The sequence below is a fragment of the Gallus gallus genome, chromosome 23 (genome assembly GCF_016699485.2).
Source record: "Gallus gallus isolate bGalGal1 chromosome 23, bGalGal1.mat.broiler.GRCg7b, whole genome shotgun sequence".
In the NCBI taxonomy this organism is placed as follows: domain Eukaryota; kingdom Metazoa; phylum Chordata; class Aves; order Galliformes; family Phasianidae; genus Gallus; species Gallus gallus.
In genome coordinates, this window is record NC_052554.1 from 5,421,201 (window position 1) to 5,443,615 (window position 22,415).

At 50.7% G+C, this 22,415-nt stretch overlaps 1 protein-coding gene and 1 non-coding gene across 8 annotated transcripts; both read right to left on the reverse strand.

The window, feature by feature from the left end:
- Positions 1-4,474: 4,474 nt before the first annotated feature.
- On the reverse strand, positions 4,475-21,908 carry PTP4A2 (protein tyrosine phosphatase 4A2). 7 transcript variants are annotated; one of them, XM_015297841.4, is made up of 7 exons: positions 21,852-21,908; positions 13,475-13,977; positions 13,287-13,369; positions 11,678-11,770; positions 6,881-7,011; positions 5,995-6,069; positions 4,475-4,880 (listed from the first exon to the last, which is right to left on the reverse strand). In XM_015297841.4, exons 2-7 carry the CDS (start codon positions 13,500-13,502, stop codon positions 4,772-4,774), a joined length of 519 nt encoding a protein of 172 aa, XP_015153327.1. In that variant the 5' UTR covers positions 13,503-13,977; positions 21,852-21,908; the 3' UTR covers positions 4,475-4,771. The 7 variants fall into 7 exon arrangements, with proteins under 7 accessions (XP_015153327.1, XP_040507729.1, XP_046759550.1 ...); XM_040651795.2 differs by having other exon boundaries at positions 21,829-21,908; XM_046903594.1 differs by having other exon boundaries at positions 21,530-21,908.
- MIR1780 (microRNA 1780) lies at positions 14,552-14,627 on the reverse strand. Its single transcript, NR_035281.1, has one exon. It is a non-coding gene; the product is annotated as a microRNA 1780 (primary transcript).
- Positions 21,909-22,415: the final 507 nt, after the last annotated feature.

Here is a 22,415-nt window from a genome sequence, read left to right on the forward strand (position 1 = left end):
AGCTGCACCCAGCTCCTGTGCCCGCCTGGCTCGCTGTCCCCAAGCAACACAAAAGCACGTGTCAGGACTGCTGAAATATCTTCCAGCCAAACAGATGCTCCCCTCCCTGCCAAACGCTGAGAGGACGGGATTGAAGTGTTCTGCAGGAACATATCGATCCCTGCGCCATTCTCAGAAGAGCAGGAGGCTGCTGCTCTCCCAGCACTTTGCTGTTCTACCTGAGCCCACAGGCAGCAGTGAGACCGGGAGCCCTCCGGTGCTGCATGAACATCTCCCCGGCCCCGCTCAGCGCCAGCCTGATGGGTTCTGCTGTCCTTTTCTCCAGGAAAATGTTCTCATTTCGGTCCTAAAGCTGTTTGTATTTCACACAAGAGTGTCTTCTCCCCTTTTACTGCTGTAAATTGAAATCTGAAATGGCAATAAATCACAAAGTGGCACAAGACTCAGGCTGCATGGAGAATTACTGCAGCAAAAGGTACCCCAAAGCACTGAGTCTGGTCAGTTGGAATAACCAGCTCAGTAGGACCACATCACCCAGCAAGCCCACGAGACAACAGCCTTTTGGGTAGCAAGGACAGCACAAATCAGAGACAAAACAGTAGCCCAGGAAGGTCAGCAGCTCAGCACGCCAGCCTTGCCAAAGATCATGCAATGCCAGGCAGAGCATCACGCTGTGCTCCACTCTGCAGAGCACCACAACCAGCAGCAGCAGCACGGGGCCTCTCCCAGCACCACAGCCCCCAACACGCACGTCCCTGCAGGGTGCTCAGCATGGGGACAAGCCTTTCAATGAGGGGCTCCAGTCCCAGCGTTCAGCAAAGTCTCCCCACCAAAGTGGCACCAAGAAGCACAGGAGGATGGCCTGGACCCACTCTGTCCCCACTGCTGACTCAGAGCACAGCCCTAAAGGAGTCACGGCATTACTCAGTGCTTTTGGTTTCCCTCACCAGGCAGAGAAGCAGCAGCTCCTTACCTGTTTCTTTTCCCCCTGGAGCTCTTCTTATTCCTCCACAGGTTTGGATCGGGAATTTTCCTCCACCGTTGGCTCTCGGTGTCCCTCATTTGTGTCCATCTACAAAGTTAAGCCCTGTAAGAAAGGGCACAGTCACAGCCACCTCCAATTCCAGCTACCCTGCCAGTATCACTGCAGCCACTGCCCAAATGAAGCCCCCTGAGCCGCGTCTCACCCACAGCCATCCCTCCAGGACACAGTGCAGGCTGCAGGCTGCGCCCACACAGTGCCACCCCCAGCCAGGCTCTGCTCTGTGCTCCCCAGCACAAGGCCTGGAAACAGAGCACAGGCAGAGATCAGCATCTGCACCAACTGCCAGGTGAGCAGCAGCTCTGAGACAGCTTCCTTCGCTCTGTCCCACCACCAACACTGCCTGGAACGACAGGAAATGATTTATAATTTGTTAGCTAGAAGAATATGCTCTATTATAGAAGGGCAGACTATGAGTCTGACAGTTTCCTATCCATGCAGCCACTCCACTTCTGCTTGTTCTTAACTGCTCCAGAAGGACCAACCTCGCCAATACAGTGAGTGAGAGCTATCCCCACTGGAAGGACCTATCAGTAACTGAACTTACCTGGTAGGAGTGAAAAGAATTACCAAGAGAAACAAGCAACCCCCATCGTATAGAAACACCATAAGAGTAATTGGAATGGAGGTATTTTTATACTAGTGAGCCTTTGGTTAAGAAAACGCTCCTTTACTGCACAGTAACTGGAAAGGTAAGAACTGACAAGACAAAGTAAGAGCCTGGTGTTAAAAATCCCCAAGGGAACAACAGAACCCCACCGTGCTGCACAAAGCCATCCTCACGAAAAGAGGAGACACAACCCGACAGCCTCCGCTCTCAGCCTCGTGGTCAAAGCTCTTCATTACCTCCTTGCCAACAGGGACCAGAAATTGGTTCGAGGACACTGGTGGGAAAATCTGATAAATGCTAGGAAGGCGATACCGATCTGCTAGCAACGTATCTCCTTGATGGCAGCAAAGCAAAGCGGGTTGGACTGATAGCTACGACAGCAGAAAACAGCACCTTAATGTCACTTCAACGAACAACGCAGCTCAGCTGAGTGGCACTGCATGATGGGGGAGGGAACCGGCCGGGATGCAGCGCTGCAAAGTGACTCATGGTCACCCCAAGGCACCCAATCCAACACCCCCAGGCAGCAGCGGGGCTGGTTTTGTCCAGGGCACAACAGAAAGGTTTGCAGCAGAAACCTCTGGCAGTCCTCAGGCACGCTGCCAAAGATTAGTATTATTATTAGTTTTTAAGCAGGTAATTTGGATGAAAGAAAACAGTTATCTTCTGCAGTACTGCTCCCTCCAAGGTAGCACAGCATTTCCCAACCCAAGTTCAAGCCACGTCGCACTGATCGATGGTTAGGAATACAGCGGGCATGGACAAACCTGTCTGAAGGCCTTTACAGATGAGACCAAAGAAGAGCATTTAACATTAATGACCTGCAATAAATTTATTAAGAGCCGGAGGGAAGAGACGTTTTACTACAAGAACTTTATTGCACTGTGTTTAAGTGCAGAACCACCGCTGTGCCTGCTGGACATCAGTCAGTTATGTTCCCCCACTCATCTGCGTCTACACTGCATGACAGCCTGCACTTCCCAGCATTCTTCCCTCAATTAAGGCTGCACAGTCACAGTATGCGATAATTATATGTGTACATTATAAACCAGAGTAAAAACTAAGGGGAAGAACGCAAAGTTACACATACAGCATGGAAAACGTACAGAATTTTGTTGTTCAGAAGGGCTCCCAGTCCAGCCCAACACCTTCCCCTCCAACCAAGCCTCTGGCATTGGCCCAGTACTTCATCGCACTACAAACACTGATTTTCATTGCAGAACAGTTGCAGATTTGGCCTCTGGCTTGCAGGGGAAGGTAAAAGCCAGAGTGAGACACTTGCAGCACCATCTGCCTTCCACACCGACTCAAACATGACCAGATGCATTATTCCCCTACTGTAGGCATTAACATCACACAGCTCTGTCTCTCCTGCCTACTGAAGGAATCAGAACCATTGCACACCTTAAAGGGAGGAAGGAGCTTTGTACAACACCACAGCTTGAGTCAGGCACAGACTGAGCTCTGTGGAGTGCAGCTGTTAGCTGCAGACCTCAAAGGTCTGCGGGCACATCTGTAAAAGGAGAGGCTTGACAAATACCATCATTGTGTGTTAGATTTATAAACCCTTTGGGGGACAGAATTCTGGAAGTCCATCACTTGTTTTCTGGAAATATTTGCTCAGTTAAGCTGCAAATTAAGAACAGAGCTGTCAAACAGGTGCTGTGAAGGCAGGTCATTTAGGCAGCAGCTGAGGGGTTGGTGAAAGACAGGTTCTGGTCTACACCTATTACAGGCACAGACAAAAGCCTTTGGTGCTCCATGGTAAAACATCACAGGAGTGTACCCAGCCTGAATCCAAAGCCTTTAATTGCCGAGTGCTGCAATGCCAGGGTGAAAGCATGGCGTCCCTCCAGGCAGGGCACTGAGTTAACAGGGTTTGGTAGAGGCAGCCTGAATGAAACCACTTTTCAGTCTGTAAAATGACTTGCCTTAACTCAGACATCATCCACGGCCTTATGGAGAACGTGGTACCAGTCCACACTACAAAATCAGGATGCTTATGGTCTGCCAACGCTAAATGCGTGCTGGGCGTGTTGGTGTGTAACTAGATATTCTCCCTCCAATAGAACCTAATAAAAAAATGACAAGGCAATCAGAGGTTAAACTGAACTGTACATGAGGGCTAGTCTGGGAAAATCCCCATGGCGTTTCTGTACGGACATTCCTGTGTGCATCTTCACACCTCACAGACAGCTCAAACGAGACCCTCCCCACAAGTCCTGAACCACAGCGTTCCCCAAGGCAGAGCAGCCACACAGCACCAAAGAGCCCTTTCCTCCTCCTTAAGACAGGTGAGTCACATTTCACTCCTGGTCCCAATTGCCCCTTGCTCACCTACGAACCTTCTGTCCATCAGTCTTCTGCCAGGATAGATTTCTTTATCTAACAACAGAAGGACAACCAACACCTCGGCCAAATTCTTTGGAGAAGTAAGATTTGGACAGACAGACACACACACATCATAGCACAAAGTCGTTATCTCCCACCAATCAGAAAAGGCCGGCAGGAGATTCAACTCAGACATCTGGCTGCGGGGCTCTCTCCGTGGAAGCCCACCAGGAGGCTGCTCAGCCCTGCAGCTCTGAACGCAGACGTCCAACACAACCACCAGGGAATCCCAAGGGTGCCCAGATGGGGCTGAAGGCCAGCAGGTCATTCCCCAGCACTGCGAAGGCTTCTCCTCACGTCTGTCTGCGGCTGCTAAAGAAAGGCAACGCTATTTAGAAGAGTCCCACTGGAACCAATGCACCAGGCCCCAGCTGTGGGGTACCTCCCTCAGATCAAGAAAATAGTTTCTGCACAAGCCAATGCTCTGCTGGTTTTCCTTAGACATAAAATTTACTTTATTTCTTTTCTTAAAAAGTTAAAAATACAGAGGGTTCAGAAACTGATTTTCTCCTTGCAGATGTTCAAACTGCAGCTTAAGGAGAAAATAATCCTTCACTGAAATGTTTCTCTTAACTTTTTATTTTATTTTTTTCCAATCATCACCATCATTAGGACAGAGGTTGGGGAGCACGAACTCCACCGCTAATTTGATGACGCAGTTTGATTCCAGATTCACATTTCCAGGTGCCAAGAGTCCAGAAAACAGTGCCATCTTCATCTGAGATTTTCTACTGAACACAGCAGTGACTGTTGGCATCTTTGAAGCGTAACCGCATCTTAGGTCGGTATTTCTCAAGGTAAAGCAGCTGTTTGGAATTGAAAGCTCCCCTCCTTTTCCTAAAACAAACAGAACGAAGGCTAATATCAATGGCAAAAGTACTGCTTCAATCACTGTGATATACACACGTACTCAAATTCATACATTTCAAAGCTTTTCTGTATCCGCAGAGCAGTGTTTGGGATAAGCTGTGTACCCATTGGCAATCCAAGGAAAGGAGCTGGCCCAGCACATGCAGCTCACTGCCTACATGCCAGTACTAAAATCAAAATCCTGTTAGCAAGTTTCAGGATATTTTCTTGCATTGGGAGAGTTTATTTCCATCAGCAGCAGCAGCCACTGAGCACCACAAGGTCACCCTTTCCCTGCAGATGCATGTGCTACTTGTATTAGCTAGGCGAGCCCGTGACAGCCAGATAGAAATATATAAGAGATACTCAGAAAAGAGCTTCTCGATGTGAAAGGTATTGTATCTAGGGAGAGGAAAAAAAGGAATTTAAGAAAGGGCAAAGTTCAGAAAAATCTGTTGACAGCAATATAGTTTACAAAGATAACCAAAGACCCTGGGAATCCATAAAGAGACAAATTGCTTTCTGGGCAAAGCTCATTCAACATCATCATACCCGCTGGGCTTCATTTCAAGATCCGATGTTATCAGTGAGCCAGCAGAGCTCTGCAGGCTCATCCTTTACCAGTTCTGCTATTTCCCAGATAAGGTGGCTGCTGACATTTCCTGAGTGGATATTGCACTCGTGCACAACACCTGCAGGAGTGCTGGCACTCTCTCACTCGCAGGGAAAATCGCACTGCTTGGGGGCCCAAACCACCCCCGTTTTTTGAGCAAGGAGCCATCAGTCCACATCCAGCTCCAACCACAGTGCTTGCAGCCCTACCATAGGCCTCCCCCAGCTTCAGAAGCTTTGGGGTCCTTAGTACAAGGGCTTAATGTATAAGCCAAGATTTAAAATAAATCAGGAAGAAAAAAAAAGAGGTGGGGGAAATCACCTCCTCTTTAAACAGACAGAAAGAGCCAAAGCCTCAGCAATCATGTCAAAGTTATGTCTGTTACTGTTAGTTCGTAACAGCAAGAAAATGAGTCAGAAATTGAATAAAGTTTGCTGAAGATGCAAGCTGTCCAAACACAACAAACTGAGAAAAGGAAGGTGAACTTACTGCCTTATAAACTGAACTGCATCTTCGTACTTCATTCCACATTCAAGGAGAGCAAGTGCAACCAGGACAGGAGCCCTGCAGGAGAAATCAGTATGTAAGGAATACCCAAAGAAACACTGCACTGAATCCCTCCAAATACATCAAATTTATCCATAAACAAATAGCTTTAACATCTTCTCTTTGAATGTTATCTACAGAAAGACATTCGCCTGCTGAGTATTTCACGTAGCACTTTGTAGCAGATAGCTCTGCTTGCAGTGTGCACGCAGAAATCCACAGCCCCGTAAGTGTTTGGGGCATGAAACAATAATTCCACATTTTTATGCTCTCTCATTTCACTGTAACCTAATTTTCTACTTTGCTAAAAGGAGGCTGCAATATCTCTCACACGCACTTTGCTTCTTACGACACCGCAGGTTTGGCTGTGCAGGAGACAGATGCACAAAGCATTAAACAGATGACTTATAGGGATAAATCTTTAATATATGCTGTACACATAACTGGGTGCTCCAGCAGCAATAAATTTCCCTACTTTGGGATCCTCACTTTGGATATCAGTTAAGTGCAAAGGGCTGGCTTTCCAAACCAGCTGAAGCCACAGAGCACACTGACTGCTCCCGGATGGGTTTCACTCTGCTAAGCACACACAGGTGCAGCACTGACAGTAGTGAAGGATTAAGCAGGTCTTAGCAATTGGACAGCCTGTGCTTCCAGCCACAGAAAAAGTGGTTCAGGAGGAAACTCACTGCCACTGCAGCCCTGCACAGGCATACATAGTAATTCGCTCTCCAAGGGGAACAACCCGAAATCTCAGAAGTCGCTTCAAAAATACAGATTTATCAACCTCCTACAGCTGAGGTTTAAGGCTCTGCTACAGAACACCGACCTTCCCAACCCTGCAACACAGTGAACAGCAACACAACATCCACTCTCTTCACGGAATTTGGTTTTCAACAGGTTGAGCCAGTCGTCAACTATCTGACTGGGGGGTGGTGCTCCGTCATCGAACGGCCAGTCCTGGAAGGGAAGAACACGTCAGCTCCTGATGTACCCAAAGCACTTTTCAACACATGGTTAACAGCAACGTAACTGATGGGGAAAGGAGAGTACTCCATATCACACTAACAGTTCTGCAGGTATTTTTCTAGTTAGAAGCTGGCCAGTCGATATCATAATGCACCACTAATTAGACTTTTCAATACAATTTCAATAAAACCCCACGTTAACTTCCTCACAGTATAGAGCTCTTAGAAAAATAGCTGCCTTTGAAATCTCACTGCATTATAAGTGTGTGAAAATCGATAGGCGTTTCAAATAAATATTTGAAAGATGAGAACTCTGTAGACTTCTGCTTGTGGTTGTGACAACCCTCTATAACGCTATTGGTACTACAGCCTCTCTATGGAGAAGGTCCTCCACAACTCCCACACCGCAGCCTGCCCACCTGCACAGCATCCCACGAGCACGGCTCAAAGCTGCCCAGGTATTTTCAAATCAAAAAAACCCAAACACTTCACAAAGAGAACAAAAGAAATGCTTAGAGAATGGCAAAGACAACAGCTACGCAGCATGTAAAACTTCACTTCTGTCCATAAAAGGAGTGGCCAACATTGAAACCATCAGGGCCACACTCAGTGCCATCAGCACGGCTGTACATCACAACTGCACACAAGAAGCTCCCATCATCTGGAGGTCGCAGCTCCTCCTGGAAGCTGTGCTAAGAGGAGCACTCCACGGCCTGCAATCTGAGACAAGCACAGCACCACGTGCTGCCATCTTCTCAGACGCAGGCGGTGCTGTAAGAGCACTCCTCAATGCAGGGGAAGGAAGGCTTTGCAGTTGTTTGGCACTTCCACGAGCAGACTGCAAGGCAATCTTACAAAAGAGGCTCATAACCAGAGCTCCGTATTGTTCAAAGAACTCTTCAGATGGGAAGGAAATGGCTTTGGAAAGAGCCCTCCTCCTCATTGGCTAGAACCAAGCTTCTCATGGAGTTTCTTAAGAACAGGTTAACATCGAGACACGTCCTCTGGAGCCTGCCAGAACATGGGGAAGCACGAGGGAAGGTTTAAAAATCGTTATGTTTTTAAGCTTGAAATGTACTTATTGCCACCCGAACGCCTCCTGCAGAGCAGCCACAGCTGTGCAGTACCGAGGAGTACCTCACAGACACACTGGCAATGAGAAGCTGTGAGGAGCAGTTCTGCCTCTTAGAGCTACAAACACAGAAGCTTTAAGTTACTGAAATAACTTCATTTGTGATTAATGCTGAACAGTACAAAATCTAAGGAGTGCTGCAAACTCCTTCACGAAGGAAGCAGGAAAATAAAATTACCTGGGACAACATGGCAAAATTAAAGGTTACAGAAACAAGAGAAGTAAGTCTTGTTTGTCCCAATAAAAGGCTTTTACAAGAAGTTCCACTCCACCACACACTGTGAGCAGTGTTATTTCAGGCCCAGTGTCACCCACTGCCCCGGGAAGGGGTGTATGGGCAGCCAGGAGATGAGGCATTGCCCACTGCAACATGCTTCCTTTTGAAGCAGAGAACAGGACTCACGTGTCACCAGTTCGGGGTCGGACTGAAATCCTTTCCTGCAGACCAAATCCGGGATGTTGCTGTTATTTTGCTTTTGTTTACATGTTAATCCTCACGTCCACACACGCCTTGTGCTGCTCTGAATTAATGACAGCCTCACAGAGCATCGCCTTCGCAGTAATAGCACAGCACCAACATCAAATGAGCACTGAAGGGATGCTGCCCAGAATGAGAAACACGCATAATTCTGGGACCACAGGAGTAATAGCAACAAAGTTTTGCAAGTTTTTCTCTGCTAATTATGAGTTCTGCCAGCAACCCTTTGAATTGCTGTCAGTCAGCACAGAAAACAAATTGCTAGGCTCCGGGACCAAAACAATCATTAGTAACCAGGATGATGCACCGGGTTTGCACAAACAAAACGCAGCTCGGCTGTGCCACCCTGCAGCAGCTGGGAAGGAAGATAGGCAAGAAAGGGGTGGTTTTGTTCACCCTTTGTCTGGAGCGCTCTGCTCGGCAGAACAGCCCACAGCACCCGCAGGATGCCAATGCAGAACGGAGATGCATGAGGAGCTGCAGTGGGATTTAAGTGACAAAGATCCCTTTTCCCAAATGCTCCCAGAACAGGACCAGACCGAGCCATCAGTGTGGAGCCTTCCCACCTCCAACTGCAGCCCCACAGTTGTGCCGTGTGCTGCTGGACAGGAACCCATCCTGAGCCCTCCTGGAGGCATCTATGGAGCACAGACAGTCAGAGAAGGACTGGCAGAAGCACAACAAAACGTGCCCCAAATCCATAGAACAAAACTCTGTTGGCTGCTACTCAGTCACACGTCCAGGAAAAAACAACAACAAGCTTTATTGATGTAACATTTCTACACTGAGACCTTACACATGAACACAACTGTAAGCACTGCACAGAAACCCACAGGAACGAAACCCATCCCCACCTCCTGCTTCCTGGATTTAATCTCTGTTGATAAACACGCGTGTGCAACAGCACTACACCAAACACAGCCTCTAATTCTCTGGTTTCTCACTATGCCATCTGCCAAGGCATCTCCCTGCTCCACCCCTCCTGCCAGCACACAGCACTGTACCATGGCACGAGAGCAGGCTTTGCTGAAATGCTCTCATCCTCTGGGGTTCCCCAGCGCTTCCGACCTCAACGGTTTCAAAATAGACTCTAATCTCTCAGGCTCTGTTTTTAATCTGTGTTATTTCTATGAGTGCATCAGCTCTAAGTAGCAACGTGTTGTTGTTTCAGCCGGTCGGTAATTCAACACTGTTTCTGAACAGCAACAGGACTCGGTTTTGGAGAAGCACGCATTAACAGGAAGGAAAAGCAGGAGGTGGCCATGTCAGCAGCCAGCTAAACTTATCTCACATACCAAAACACCGCTGCAGTACAGTGAATTACTAACACAGCATCGTGACTGGGATCATCAGCACCAGCGATGACACTGGCAGCAAACCCTCCCATCGCCTCCTGCCTTCTGCTGCACACAACAGATGTCTGCTGGATTTACACCCTCCCGTTTTGCCTTCTGCAGCAGAGAAATACTCAGAAGAGCTGCTCTGTACTGAACGTGGGAAGGCAAACGTGCGCGGGCACATGACTGCATGTGTTACTCAAAGTGAGAGGCTCTTCAAGAGAATTATGCTTAGCAGAACTGGTGGAAACACCATTTCCAGTTTTTGAAAAGCTTCCTCAAAAAATGGTTTTCAGTTCAAACCTCGCCAACAAGTCGGGTTTTTGTTTTGCTTATTTCTGTACAGCTGCAATCCCCTGCCTGCTTCAGAAGCTCCGCAGCAAAGAGCACTTGGGCTTCTGCTGCTGCCCGGGCACAGAGCTGAGGGCAAAGTGGGCTTCACCCCAGCTGCAGGGGCTGCAGAACACCAGGGGAGCAGCCCTCAGGGGGAACACACAGCTCTGCTCTCCTGCAGCAACACAGAAACACTTAAGCCCCAGCTTAAGGCAGGGCTCTGCTGGCTTACACACCATGCGTTTAATCCTTCCATTTTCTGGCAACTCCAGGAGTATCACAGCTGGAGTGCCTGAACACACAGCACTGCTCAAGTCCAAGGCAGCTCTGGAGTGAGCAGAAATGCTATTCCACAATCCAGCCACTGGAACCTGAGTGGCTGATCTTTCCAACAACACAGGCACACGTGGCTGCCTGGAACTGGAGTAAATGTGCACTAGGACCTCGAGCCAAGAAACCTGACTGACCTGCATGTGGAGCTTCCAGCTTTTGCAGCTGTGCCAGGGTACAAGTTTTTCTCCTAATGGAAAACCATGAAGGTTTTCCTCCTATCGAGCCATTAAAAACAAGAAAGCAAAACACCAGCACACACGGCCAATAGGACTACCTGCAAGGTTAGGTGCAATTTCTGGCCTCACAACAGTGTTACTCCAGTAAAATAAACTGATTATATCTAACGCCCTATAATAATTCAGAAGTACTGCCTGGAAAAATACCGCCTGTAAGCGTAGTGTGAGCACACAGCTGTTCAAAAACCCTGCCCTAAACACCTAGTAGGAGCAGACAACACAGCCACTGTGCAATGCTCACTGCGAGAGCAGCAGCTCAGGGCAGCACTGCACGTGGAGGTGAGCAGGGAAGCGCTGCCCATCAGCACCCAGCTCCTGTGAGCTCTGGGAGCCTCGTGCTTACACAAAAAGCAGCCTCTCTGTGTGTCAGCTGTGGTCTCATAATGCAGCAGTTCGAATGTGTGAGAGCAGGGAGCTTTATCTTCATCCTGAGAAGGCCAACAGTAATGCCAAATGCTGTATCAGGGGAAAAGGACTGAGCTGAACTGTATGAAACACAAGGTTGAACAGACCACAGACTGTGAGTTCACAATGGATTAGTATCAACCCAGTCACCAAAATGCAACCCAAAATATCTCAACAAACCCAGGAATAGACATTTCTAATCCAAGGGAAGCTGCAGAAATGAATCAGCAAGTACATTTCAGAGAGGCACGGCAAGTATCTCAAAGCCAGCTCTGTCTGGTGCAGGGAATCATACAGCTTTTGGCCAGTCTGACACAGCCAACTCCTCCCAAAACACAAAGGCTATCCCCACCCCTCATCTACAAGTGATTTTCAATGTTAGACAGTTTTAAAAGGCAACTCACTAGAACTTGGATTCCTTCTTTTTCGATAGGAGCTTTATCATAGGTGGCATCACAGACTCGCACCAAGGTTGTCACTCCATACTTCTTCAGCTCCTTTAAGAAGAAGGAAAAACGAATGAGTGCACCAGGAGAGGGAGAAACAAAACAATAGCTCCAAAACCAAACATTTTCACATGGATCAAAGGTGACTGCACTGCAAAGGAGGGAGGGCCAGCCCTGAGAGGAGCAGTTGTGACCTGCTGAATGGTTACAAGTGACAGGAATGAGCGTGAAACACCTCGGAACTATTCCTCACCAGGGAAAAGTCAGGGTGGAAACAAAGAACGCATGTGAGAACAAAATTAAAATAGCTGCTTATCCTCTCCACACAGCTTCTTTTCTCTTTAAATAGAAGCCTGGGACTGCTGGCTTCAGCCAGCGCTGACATTTTCGGGCAGGGAGGAGCAGAACACACAGCACTGTGCTCCAGCTTCCTCGAAACACACTGTGCATAGCACACTGTGCTTGATAAATAATCACAGGATCAAACAAAGGCTGCTCCAGTTCACTTTGAAGGTGCATACAGCAAGAATTTCCTCTTGTGTTTGCACCGAGCCCCCATAACTTGGGCCAATTAGCAACAATATCTGTTCCAGACAGAAGCCTCCTGATGAAGGAAGGCAATCCACAATAAGACCAAAAGCCATGTGGCATTCAGACAGAATTAACCACTAATATCTGAGTGGCCTCGTGGTGAAGAGCATGCTGCTCACTGAGGGAAGTCTGTCCATAGCTGCAGTCAGACATCAGCATCTGATGGCAGCACCTCTTTGGAATGGAAGTGACCCACATGTGCAAGGCAGAAGTCCCCTATCTACAAAGGGAACAAAGATAGGGCAGATTTGGAGCAAACCAGACTGCAGAAATACACTGCTCACTATTTTTCCCATTATACCACCAGTTAATTTTCCAGATAGCTGAATATTAAATTTTGTGTTATTTCTGACTTTTGTGGCAGTTAATGGTCTGATCCACCATCCATCAAAAACGGCTCTTCCCATAGCTGGACCAGGCAGATGCCACTTCTCAGGGATGAATTCTGGTACCTGAAATACCTGAAATACCTGACAACTCTGGGAGCAGAAGGGTTTGGAGAAAACACCCTATAAGCCAAAACATCTCTGTAAGTACTGCCCTGAATCCTATCTTAGGGACAACAAAGACAATAAACCAATTATAATTCCATCAACTACTACTTTCAAAGCCAAAGATCAGCAATATGTTAAAAGCAATGTATTATTTAATGAAAAATAACGTTTTGAGTCACAGGACATGCAGTCCTTTCCAAGCCAGAACAACAACAATGGCAAAGGTGCAGGTCTGCATTCTAAAATGGAAACTCCTCCAATCTCTCCATTACTGATTACTTTTTTTCCAAATCCTGCACTCTTGTCAATCCTTGTACTGTCAGAATACCTATTATATATTAAGGAAAAAATGCCTGCATGTAACATATAGCATAGCTTTGTGAACAAGAGGTGTGAATGCAGCACAGTGCTTCCGTGCTGCTGAATGGTGCAAAAGCAGGAGCAGGTCAGGAAGGAAGGATGGGGCTGATGGGATGCCTTACCTCTATGAACCTGCAGAGGGTCGCATTGGTTGGGTTGTGAGTGATGAGGAAACGCATCCCGTCATAGCTGATTTCCACGGGGGCTGGACGGTTCATAATGGCAACAAAACGTGTGAGGGGCCAAAAAATTAATTAAAAACAAAAGAAAAAAAAGAAAAAAGAAAATTAAAAAACAAAAAATCAATAACCTTGGAAACGTTTCACAGCAGAAAACATTAAAAGACCACTAAATGGCTGGGATTGATCAGAGCTTGCGTTGACGTGTTTGTTCCTTAAAGATCTCGCTTCTACAAAAGCAGGTTTGCTTCAGAATCCACTTGAACTCAGCTTGGGCCTCGGCTACTGCAGGTGGTATCCTTCAGACTCCACAACTCTATGTGCAAGACTAGGCAGCCTGTTCTACATTTAGGCACTGGTGAGGCAAAAAAGTAAGGGCAGGTTTTCTCTCCACTTTGTTTTCTTGACGCTTAGTTTTGCTAGAGTCAGTAAAAGGAATATGCTTCCAAAGTGCAGGAGATATCCCATATATTTGAGTGTGCTCGCTGTGTCCGGAGTCCTCAAGGCAATGTAGGTATGGCACACGAAGGCCCTGCGCTCACTTGTCGGCCAGGGCGCTGTGCTGGGCCTGGCAGAACTCTGCCCTCACGCTCAGAATCGCCATAAATGTGCGACGTAAATTCCAACAGAACACCTGAGGAGAGAAGAACACCACGTCAGAGCAGGGGCAGCTTCCCACGGCAGGAGCACCAAACGCCGCTGTGGCTCCAAACCCTTTGCAGTGGTACGGGTGGAGATGAGAGGCTACAAACATCGTCCCTCCTGTTAGCGCAGCACAGAGCACTGCTCCCTCCCCGCCTCTGGAGGGTTCCGATCAAATGCAATTTTAGACTTTGATCAACCATTGCCCTGAGAGCCCCAAAAATAAACAGATTAAAAGAAGCCTCCATGCATGTGATGCTCATAAACATTTCATAAGAGAAAATAGCAGACCAATCCTACACAAACAAACTGTACCTTTGAATCAAGCTTGTACCATTTAGAGCTATTTATGAAAACGAGGATGACTAAAACTGCCCAGAAAAAAAACCAACCAACCACGTTTCCAGTGACTGCCACCCTTAGCAAGCAAGGTAATAACAAGCAGAAAGCAAACAGGAGAGAACGCTTTGTACGTCATTTGTTCAGAGCACTCGGAATGGTGGCAAACCAAAACCCTCCATGTGCAGCAGAAAGCAGCGGTCACTGAGGACATCCCAGGGCCAAACAGCAACAGAGGAGTGGAGATGCAGTCGCAGAGGCAGAACCAGCAGCTGCTGTTACTGCTGCTCCCCAGCCCTGACTTCAATCACTGAAGCAGTCAGTGACAGTTCCAGCTCCTTCCCTGCTGCACGCTGTTAACAAAGCACGTGTTGGGAACTGTGCTGTGCTACGGCTTCGTTTTTGGAATGAGAAAAGAAAGGAGGGTGTGAGTGCCACGTGTGTGAGCTGCTGCTGGCTCAGAAGCACCGCCGGCCTCCCCACAGCAGCACACACAGCCCCTGGAATCTGTCATCTCAAAAGCAACGGAGGGCTCATTTCACAGTAACAACTTTCAGTTGCTCGCAGTCCTACCCACGTTTACAGCCCGGGGCATTCGGGCAGCAGCTCCCAGCTTTAACACAGAGGATTCAAAGCCCAGCTGGTTTAGCAACAGCAAGAAAAGCCACAGCAGCACAGCTCTACCACAGCCTGTAGGGGAATGGAAGCAGAGCGAACCGATGCTAACCCAACACTGAAAACCCAGAGCTGCCCCAGCACACAGAACAGCTTTCAGTGCACACAGGTGAGTGAGGCCGCAGCCGGTTCGGATGGCGCTCTCCATGCAGCACAGCTCAGGAGGTGCCGCTCCGATGTGACATCACAGCAGGTTGAAGTTTAACTGCAGGCTGAACGCTCCACGTCTCACTTCCTGCCGTTTCGCAACGCAGCCCTCCTGGATCTGGTGCTGCTCTCCAGCAAACCTAAGTAGGTCAGTAATGTGTCACATCCAAAGGCATCAGAACAAAGAGCTCCATCACCTCCCGTGGGTACAAAGACGACGCAGAGCACCGCATGTTGGTCCTCAGAGAAGGAAAGCAGCACTGCTGTGCAGAAAAGCTTTACCAAACGGCATCGGCTATTTTGGAATACCGAAACAAACCCCTGAACTCAGTAAGTAAAAGAGTAAAGCCGAAGAATCACTGCGAGACTTCAGCAGCAAACAGCAGAACGCCACGCAGAGCTGCGCCCAGCAGCCGCGCTGTGCCCTGCATGGAGGTCAGCGCAGCGCACTGCAATGGGTGCCATAAGGAACACGCCTGGAAGTTCCACCCCAAACCTCCGCAGTGCTCAGCGTTTTAATGAGACCCTCATTTCAAAACAGCCAAATTAAGGACGGCAGAATTACCTCTTTCATTGACATGAAGTCAAAAATCACCCGGAGAACAGCAATTATTTCCTTAAAGAACAGCTCTCAATGCCAAAAAAATGCATTAATTAGGTTGCCAGAGGCAAGAACAAAGATGTTTTCAATAACCTCCCCCAGTCTCAAAGCAGTTCTTCCTCTGAGTGACTCAAATACAAATTTCACAAAGGAATCCAGGGATGATTTATCAGCACGGTGACTGTGGGACCAGGGCTCACCCCAGCTGGAAGAGTCCCTCTGAATGGGTAACACCCGAGTCCTTAAGGGTCAGTTCTTGCACTCTGTCATAACTTTATTGTGTATACCACCAAATCTCAGACTTCTCGAAGCACAGCAGCCTGCTGCAGCCATGGCACACTGAGCCAAGCACCCACTCGTGTCCGAACACTGCAGAATGCCATACAAGGAAGCCCTGTTGATAGGTACTGCGATGGGTCCCCCACCTCAACACACCCTGACATCACCTGATGCCGCCTGGATAGCAGCCTGAAGCCTTACATCAAAGGAACAGTTCCAAAGCTGACCCTGAGGCCCTAGCAGGGTCATTTAAAACACAGACAGCCGCCAGCAGACCTTGGCACAGGAGATCAGGACTGGCTCGGAGTACCCGAGGCTCACAGCATTACAAAGTACACTGTCTGAAGGCAAAGAGTGCCATTTTTAAACAAATCCTTTGGACATTTTTCTCTGCAGCACCAATAATGTGGTTGGAAGAGCCTCACCCAGCACTACCAGAGCTGTGTGTCCCAACAAATCAGGTCGCTGCAGTCACACTTCTCCCCTTAGCAAACCAATGAAAGAACTTCAACACAATTACTTGAAAGGTGCATTAGAAATACTATTTACAAAGGCATTGAGGTGGCACCTCCTGTAACCTCAGCACCCACAGGATGCCAGCAGCCCCAGCCTGCACAGCCCTGACGTGGAGCACACGGCCTGCAGCAGCTGCACTCACCTGCACTGCAGTGACAGCACCGCGCCTCCCCAAGGCATGGAATGAGAGCGTTTAATTAGCTAATGGCTCAGGAGTGATTAACAACGTAAAGTGCTGTATTTAAGTCTGAAAAATGATTTCCAGGAGGATAAGTAGTTTATGTAGCACCCACTCCTATTTTTAAAACAGCCTCATTACTGACACACGCATCCCCTCCTCCCGTGACTTCCACTGCAAACTATTTTGCTGAAGTTCAGCAAGGAAGATCGGGCTTCTAATTAGGAAATCCAGGAACAACCCCACGTCGAAACCTTCTGAACTCCCCGGGTAGGTGCTGTCAGATTTCTCCCTCCTCGTGTCAGCAATTTGCACTTCACAGACCTGAGCACTATCAAAGTGACGACAGTAAACAGCAGTGAAGTCTATCTACAACGTAAAAAACAAGAAACAGTTTTTCAGCCAATTAACCTTCAGCTTTTTGTACTCGGAAAGTGAGACAGAACAGGGATGGAAACCAAAGAATGACGACATGTCTTACATGGCCATGGGAGTGGGAGCACCCAGCGTGTGGATGCTGTGAATGGGGAGCAGCAGCCCAGTGGGATCCAGCAGGATGAGCACAGACAGCAGCAGCTCATGCATCTGAAAGGCACTGGGCATGCCTGGGAGTGAGCGAGTTCGTTCCTGGCGTCATTTAACTTAATTACCAGGGAATAACAATCCATCAAGGTGCCCATCTCCACAGCCAGGTTGAGTGAGCTGTTGCAGTCTCTGCACTTACAGATATGACTAATGTGAGTTACAGCTGAGGCGCCCTGAGCTCCCACCCCTCACGCTCAGCTCCAGACACCGACAAAGCTTGAGAAAGCCTAATGAGGCCAATTTGAGAGGAATGTCTTTCAAAATACTACAAACATGCACAAATATGATTAAAATGTAAGCAAGGGGCAGGCCTATTCATCACCTCTGCTTGTTTATTTAGGCTAGTTAACTAATAGAGGAAGAATGCTTAAATGGATTCCTGACTTGAAAGACATTTCATTCCAGATCACCTCGAGTAAAACCCAGGCACCAACAAAACCACCTCCAGCAGCTGCCCTGACCAGCAGCAGAGAGAATCCTAAACCAGCAGCAGCTTGCTCTTCTGTACTGCACATCAGCAAGTCCAGGGAAACAGCTAATGAGAAACAAGGGACAGCACCAGGAATTCCTCACTCCTAAGTGTGCAGTTGGAAGCACTTCCTTCTCTGCACAGAGACAGCTCAACAGCTTGCAACAGCTGCAGCTTCCACCCATTGCAAAACACAGATACCTTCCAAAGGTCACTGGGATCACCTTCCAAAATGAGCCGGAGTGCAGGATGTGGTGCAGAGTGATCTGTCACTCGTGTGAGGATGCTGAAGATCTGCATTTTGAAACCATCTCAACTCACTTTGTCCCCATAAGTGGGAATTCACGTTCAGTGTTAATGAGTAGGTAACTGCTGCTGCGTTTATTTTCCTCTTTGCAAAGCCTTTCTTGCAGTGTGCACTCACACACGTGAATCAGCGCCCACAGCACTGCCAGCACAAAGCTCAACTCCAGGAAAACTTCTGTTCTGAACACTGCAGCCCCATCAAACTTTTCCTGCTATTCCACCCACTATGTTCCACTTCCTCGTCCCATGCTGTCCCTCTGAATGACCAACATCCCACCAGCAGATGCTCGGAAGCATCCTCAAGGTTGCTTTCTTTAAAGCATGAGGTGCTTTAAAGTGCAAGACTTCAGTGAGACCCTGGGATTCGTCGGCCTTCACACAGCAGAAAGGCACATTACGGCACTGACACAACACCTTTCCACACACGTGCTCTGCTGCATACAGACTCCAGAGCAGCATTCCTGGATGAGGTCCCTGTGCCGTAGGAGCTGCTGGGGCAGACATGTGCCCGAGGGCTGCGCTCCGATGCAGCACACCCTGCAGCTCACTCCCAGCCCTGCTCTGCAGTGACTCATGCATTTCCTTTGCTCAAACGCAGGCAGTGCGAGCCGGGCCGTGCAGAGCAGCAGCAGACATCAGTGTGCCCCAGCAAGATCAAAAAAAACAAACCACCTCAATTTAGAAGTGACGCATCAGGAAGCAGTGAGAACTGTCACACGTAGCACGTAATGCTGCTCAGCAAAAGGACAACTCCGAACCAGAACCCAAAGCTGGGTGCCATGCAGAGCTTCACCACCACCCCGACAGCAACCTCCACCTCACAGCACAGCACACAGCCCTCCAGCAGCACCAGGCATGGCCGCAGCACACAGAGCTGCACGCCGCTCCTTCCTGCAGCTCACAGCTCAGCTCTGCCACTTGGGATTTTTTGAGCGCCTTCCCCACCCACCATCGAGCTTAAAAAACAACTTCAGAAGACATTTGAATATTATTTGCATGGCGCATCCAAAAAGTTCGGAGTTCCTGAAAGTGAAGTGAAAGCCAGAAGTGCCCCCTCCCCCAAGAAAAAGGAATTCAAGCTTACTGCTTTACCCTTCCAGTCATAAAACCCCATTTAACTCGAAATACACACAATCAAGAGCAACTTCAGACAGCACCCCACGATTACGTGACATCAAACTCATCCCTGCAGCTCAGCACAGTGAGTTCGGGTGCAGCACCTGCTGGGGTCCCACCAGAACGTCAGCTTCCCCAGCAGCCAAGGGAATATTCTCACACTTTGGGATGAAGCATCTCAAAAAAAAAAGAAGCATTAACAAGTCAAGCAGGACTTGAAAGCAACTTCAAACCACACAGCAGCAGGGATGTTATTCTGTGAAGCTGCAGAGCTGAATTACTCGCACCTTACTCATCTGGCTGCTTTGAATTTGCCATACACCTCTGCAGGCACAATGACAGTGCCTCGGCGCTCCTGCAGCAGCTACATTCGGCCCCACAACTGAGACTTAAGCCGATGAATTTCACCGCATGTACACAAAGTTGCAATTGTTAGAATCCAGGGCCCATTATTTCAAGCAGTGCCCGACTTTCAGTGCAAGTCACCAGAAGGAATGTAACTCTGTAGCACAGAAAAGGGAAAGGAGGGGTAACAAAACAAAGGCACAGCTGAAAGTGACCTGAATACAGGCAGCAGTTCAGCATCTCAAGTGTTAGCACAGGGAAGGGATCAAGAGACTGAAGACCGCATTCAGCCTTCACAACTAAGCAAGGACAGCAGAGCAGTCACACAGCAGCCAGATCTGCCCTATGTAGGCCCCAGCCTGCCCCGATGTGTCACAAGGAGCCCACACACACCTCAGCCCGTGGCTCCGCTCCTCAGAGCTCAGACAGAGCCGTTCCACTCCTCCAGCTCTTTACCGGGCAAATTAATCCGAGCCCAACAGACGGCCCTGCGCTGCTCTGCTGGCTCAGCACGGCTGCACTGCTGACAAGTCTTCTCCACAGACACTATCGAAATCCACAATCTGTACTGCTCACAGCACTTATCCACTTGTGCGGCAGCATCCCGGGAGCTGCCTTCAGCTGGGCAGTGCAGCCAAGGGCTGGCAGGGCCCAGCCGGCCCCGGGCCAAGGCCACCCAGCACCGCGCTGCTCACGGGGCAAAGTGCGGCATCACAGCTGCACCCACGGCTCAGCCCCGCCGCGCTGCCTGCGCACAGCGAGGGGTGCAGTGCAGGTAACAGCTGGGGTCAGGGGCTGAACGCGAAGGCGTCACCATCAGAGCTGTGCATCCATACGTATGCAGACACCGCCTCCTACTCTAACTCAGATTAAGGCTGATCTTTTCTTTCCAATCATTGAGCTCACCAAACCAAAGTATTTCTATACGTTGAGTCATAAGAAGATAGAGTTTTCAGGCTGCTGCCAGTGGTGGTTTTATCGTTTTTTCTTCTTTAAATACTAACTGCAGTTCTGAGTCAGAACCTGACTGGCTCATTTGGGGAGTTTTGAAGCCGGTTTCCATTTATACAGCAGCCTTTAAAAGCCAACTTTCTGCCTCCTCATGCTGCAAGCAATGAGCACACAGCTGCCCCGGGAGGACACAGCTCACGGCCAACCACGCCAAGGAGCCACAGCCACCGCCCAGCAGGGGCCACCCCTGCGATGTCCCCACGTGGTGACACCCCCACAACAGCCACCCCCACCCTCCGTGACCATATTTCCTCACCCCAAAGCGCGCCCCAAGCAGCAGACCCCGCAGGACAGCGTTCCCTGCTTCAGAGCACCCCACAGTCACCCTCAGCACTCCCCGCAGCCCCTGCCCTGTCCCCCCTCCCCCGGCCTCACAGGGCTGTCCCTCTATTACACACAAGGTCCTGCCCTCTGCCAAGCCCCAGGAAAGCCACCACATCCTGGACACCCCTCCTCCCCAGCCCCACCCCCGGCCTAAAGGGAACCCCCCCAGCACCGCTCCCAGCTTTTTCCTCTCCACTTCCAGCCCGGATCCCGGAAAAACTCCTCATCCTTTACAGTCCACCTCCAGGCCAATTGCAGGGCAGCCCCTTCCGCCACAGCCTGGGGGCTTCCCACCCTCTCCCAAACAAATCCTCACCCATCCGTGCACAAACACAGCAATAAATATAGACACCCCCCCCCTCCCCGGACACCCCTGTCCCGATCCAAGGCCCCATTCACCAACACCCCACAGCCCTCTCCCCACCTTCCCACTAACCGCCATCCCACAGATACCAAACACCCCCCGAGCCCAGGTTGGGTTACCCTCACCCAGACCCCACAGGTGAAGCAGGACCCAAACAACGGCTGGTATCCCCCCAGCCCCCACAGCGCTGGGAATGGGGAGGGGACGCCGCAGCGCACCGCGTCCCACGGCCGGCCCTCCCCTGCCGGGACGCACCGCGCAGCTCAGCCCGGCCCGCAGCCCCACACACCTCCCGGCGCCACGGACCGCAGAAGCACCGCCAGGAGGGGCCGCACGGGACGGCCGAGGCCCACACCGGGCAGCACAGCCCCGCGCACGACCCCCGGGCGGCCGCGGCCTCGGGAACACCGAACCCCCCCGGCCGGGCGGGGTCCCACAGCGCACAAAGGCCGCGCTCCGCGAGGCCCCCGCCCCCCCCCCCTCAGCCCTACCGGCCAGGGGCGCCCCCAAGAGCCCCCCGCCCCGCAGCCCCCCCGGTCCAGGCCCGCCCCGGGGCGGGTCTCGGTCCGCACGCGGCCTCCTCCTCACCCGGAGCCCCCCCGGCTCCTCACCCCGGGCATTGAGCGCGGCGCCGTTCTTCCGAGCGGGCCCGGCGCCTCCCACACCGCGGGCCGGGGGGCGCGAGGGGGGCAGGAAGGGGCGGCGGCGGCGCGGAGCGGCGGGGCCCGTGACGGGGATGGGCTGCGCGCGGCCCGCTGCGGCCCGGCCGGAGGAGACACCCGAGAGCCCCCGCGCCGCCACAGGGCTCCCCGCGCGCAGGCCGCTCCCTCCCCGCCCTGCCCCGTGGTACGGCCCGCCCGGCGCTGATTGGCACGGCGCGCCGCACACCCGCGCCCGGCGTTGGTACGGTCCGCCCTCTCCGCCCCCCCCGGCAGCGCTCACTCAGTGCCTTCGCGGGGGCGTCCCGCGCCGGACGGGCCGCGCGAGGAGCGCCGCTGCGCAGCCGTTCTCCGCTGCCGCGGGTCCACGCGCGGTGCGGGCTGAGCGCCTTCCCCGAGCCGCGGAGAACCGCCACTTCCATCCCTCCGCCGTCGCAACGCTCCGCGCCCTCCCCACGCGGGAGCCGGCGTTGGTACGGCCCGCCTCTCCCCTCGGGACGTCGTTACGGCCCGTCC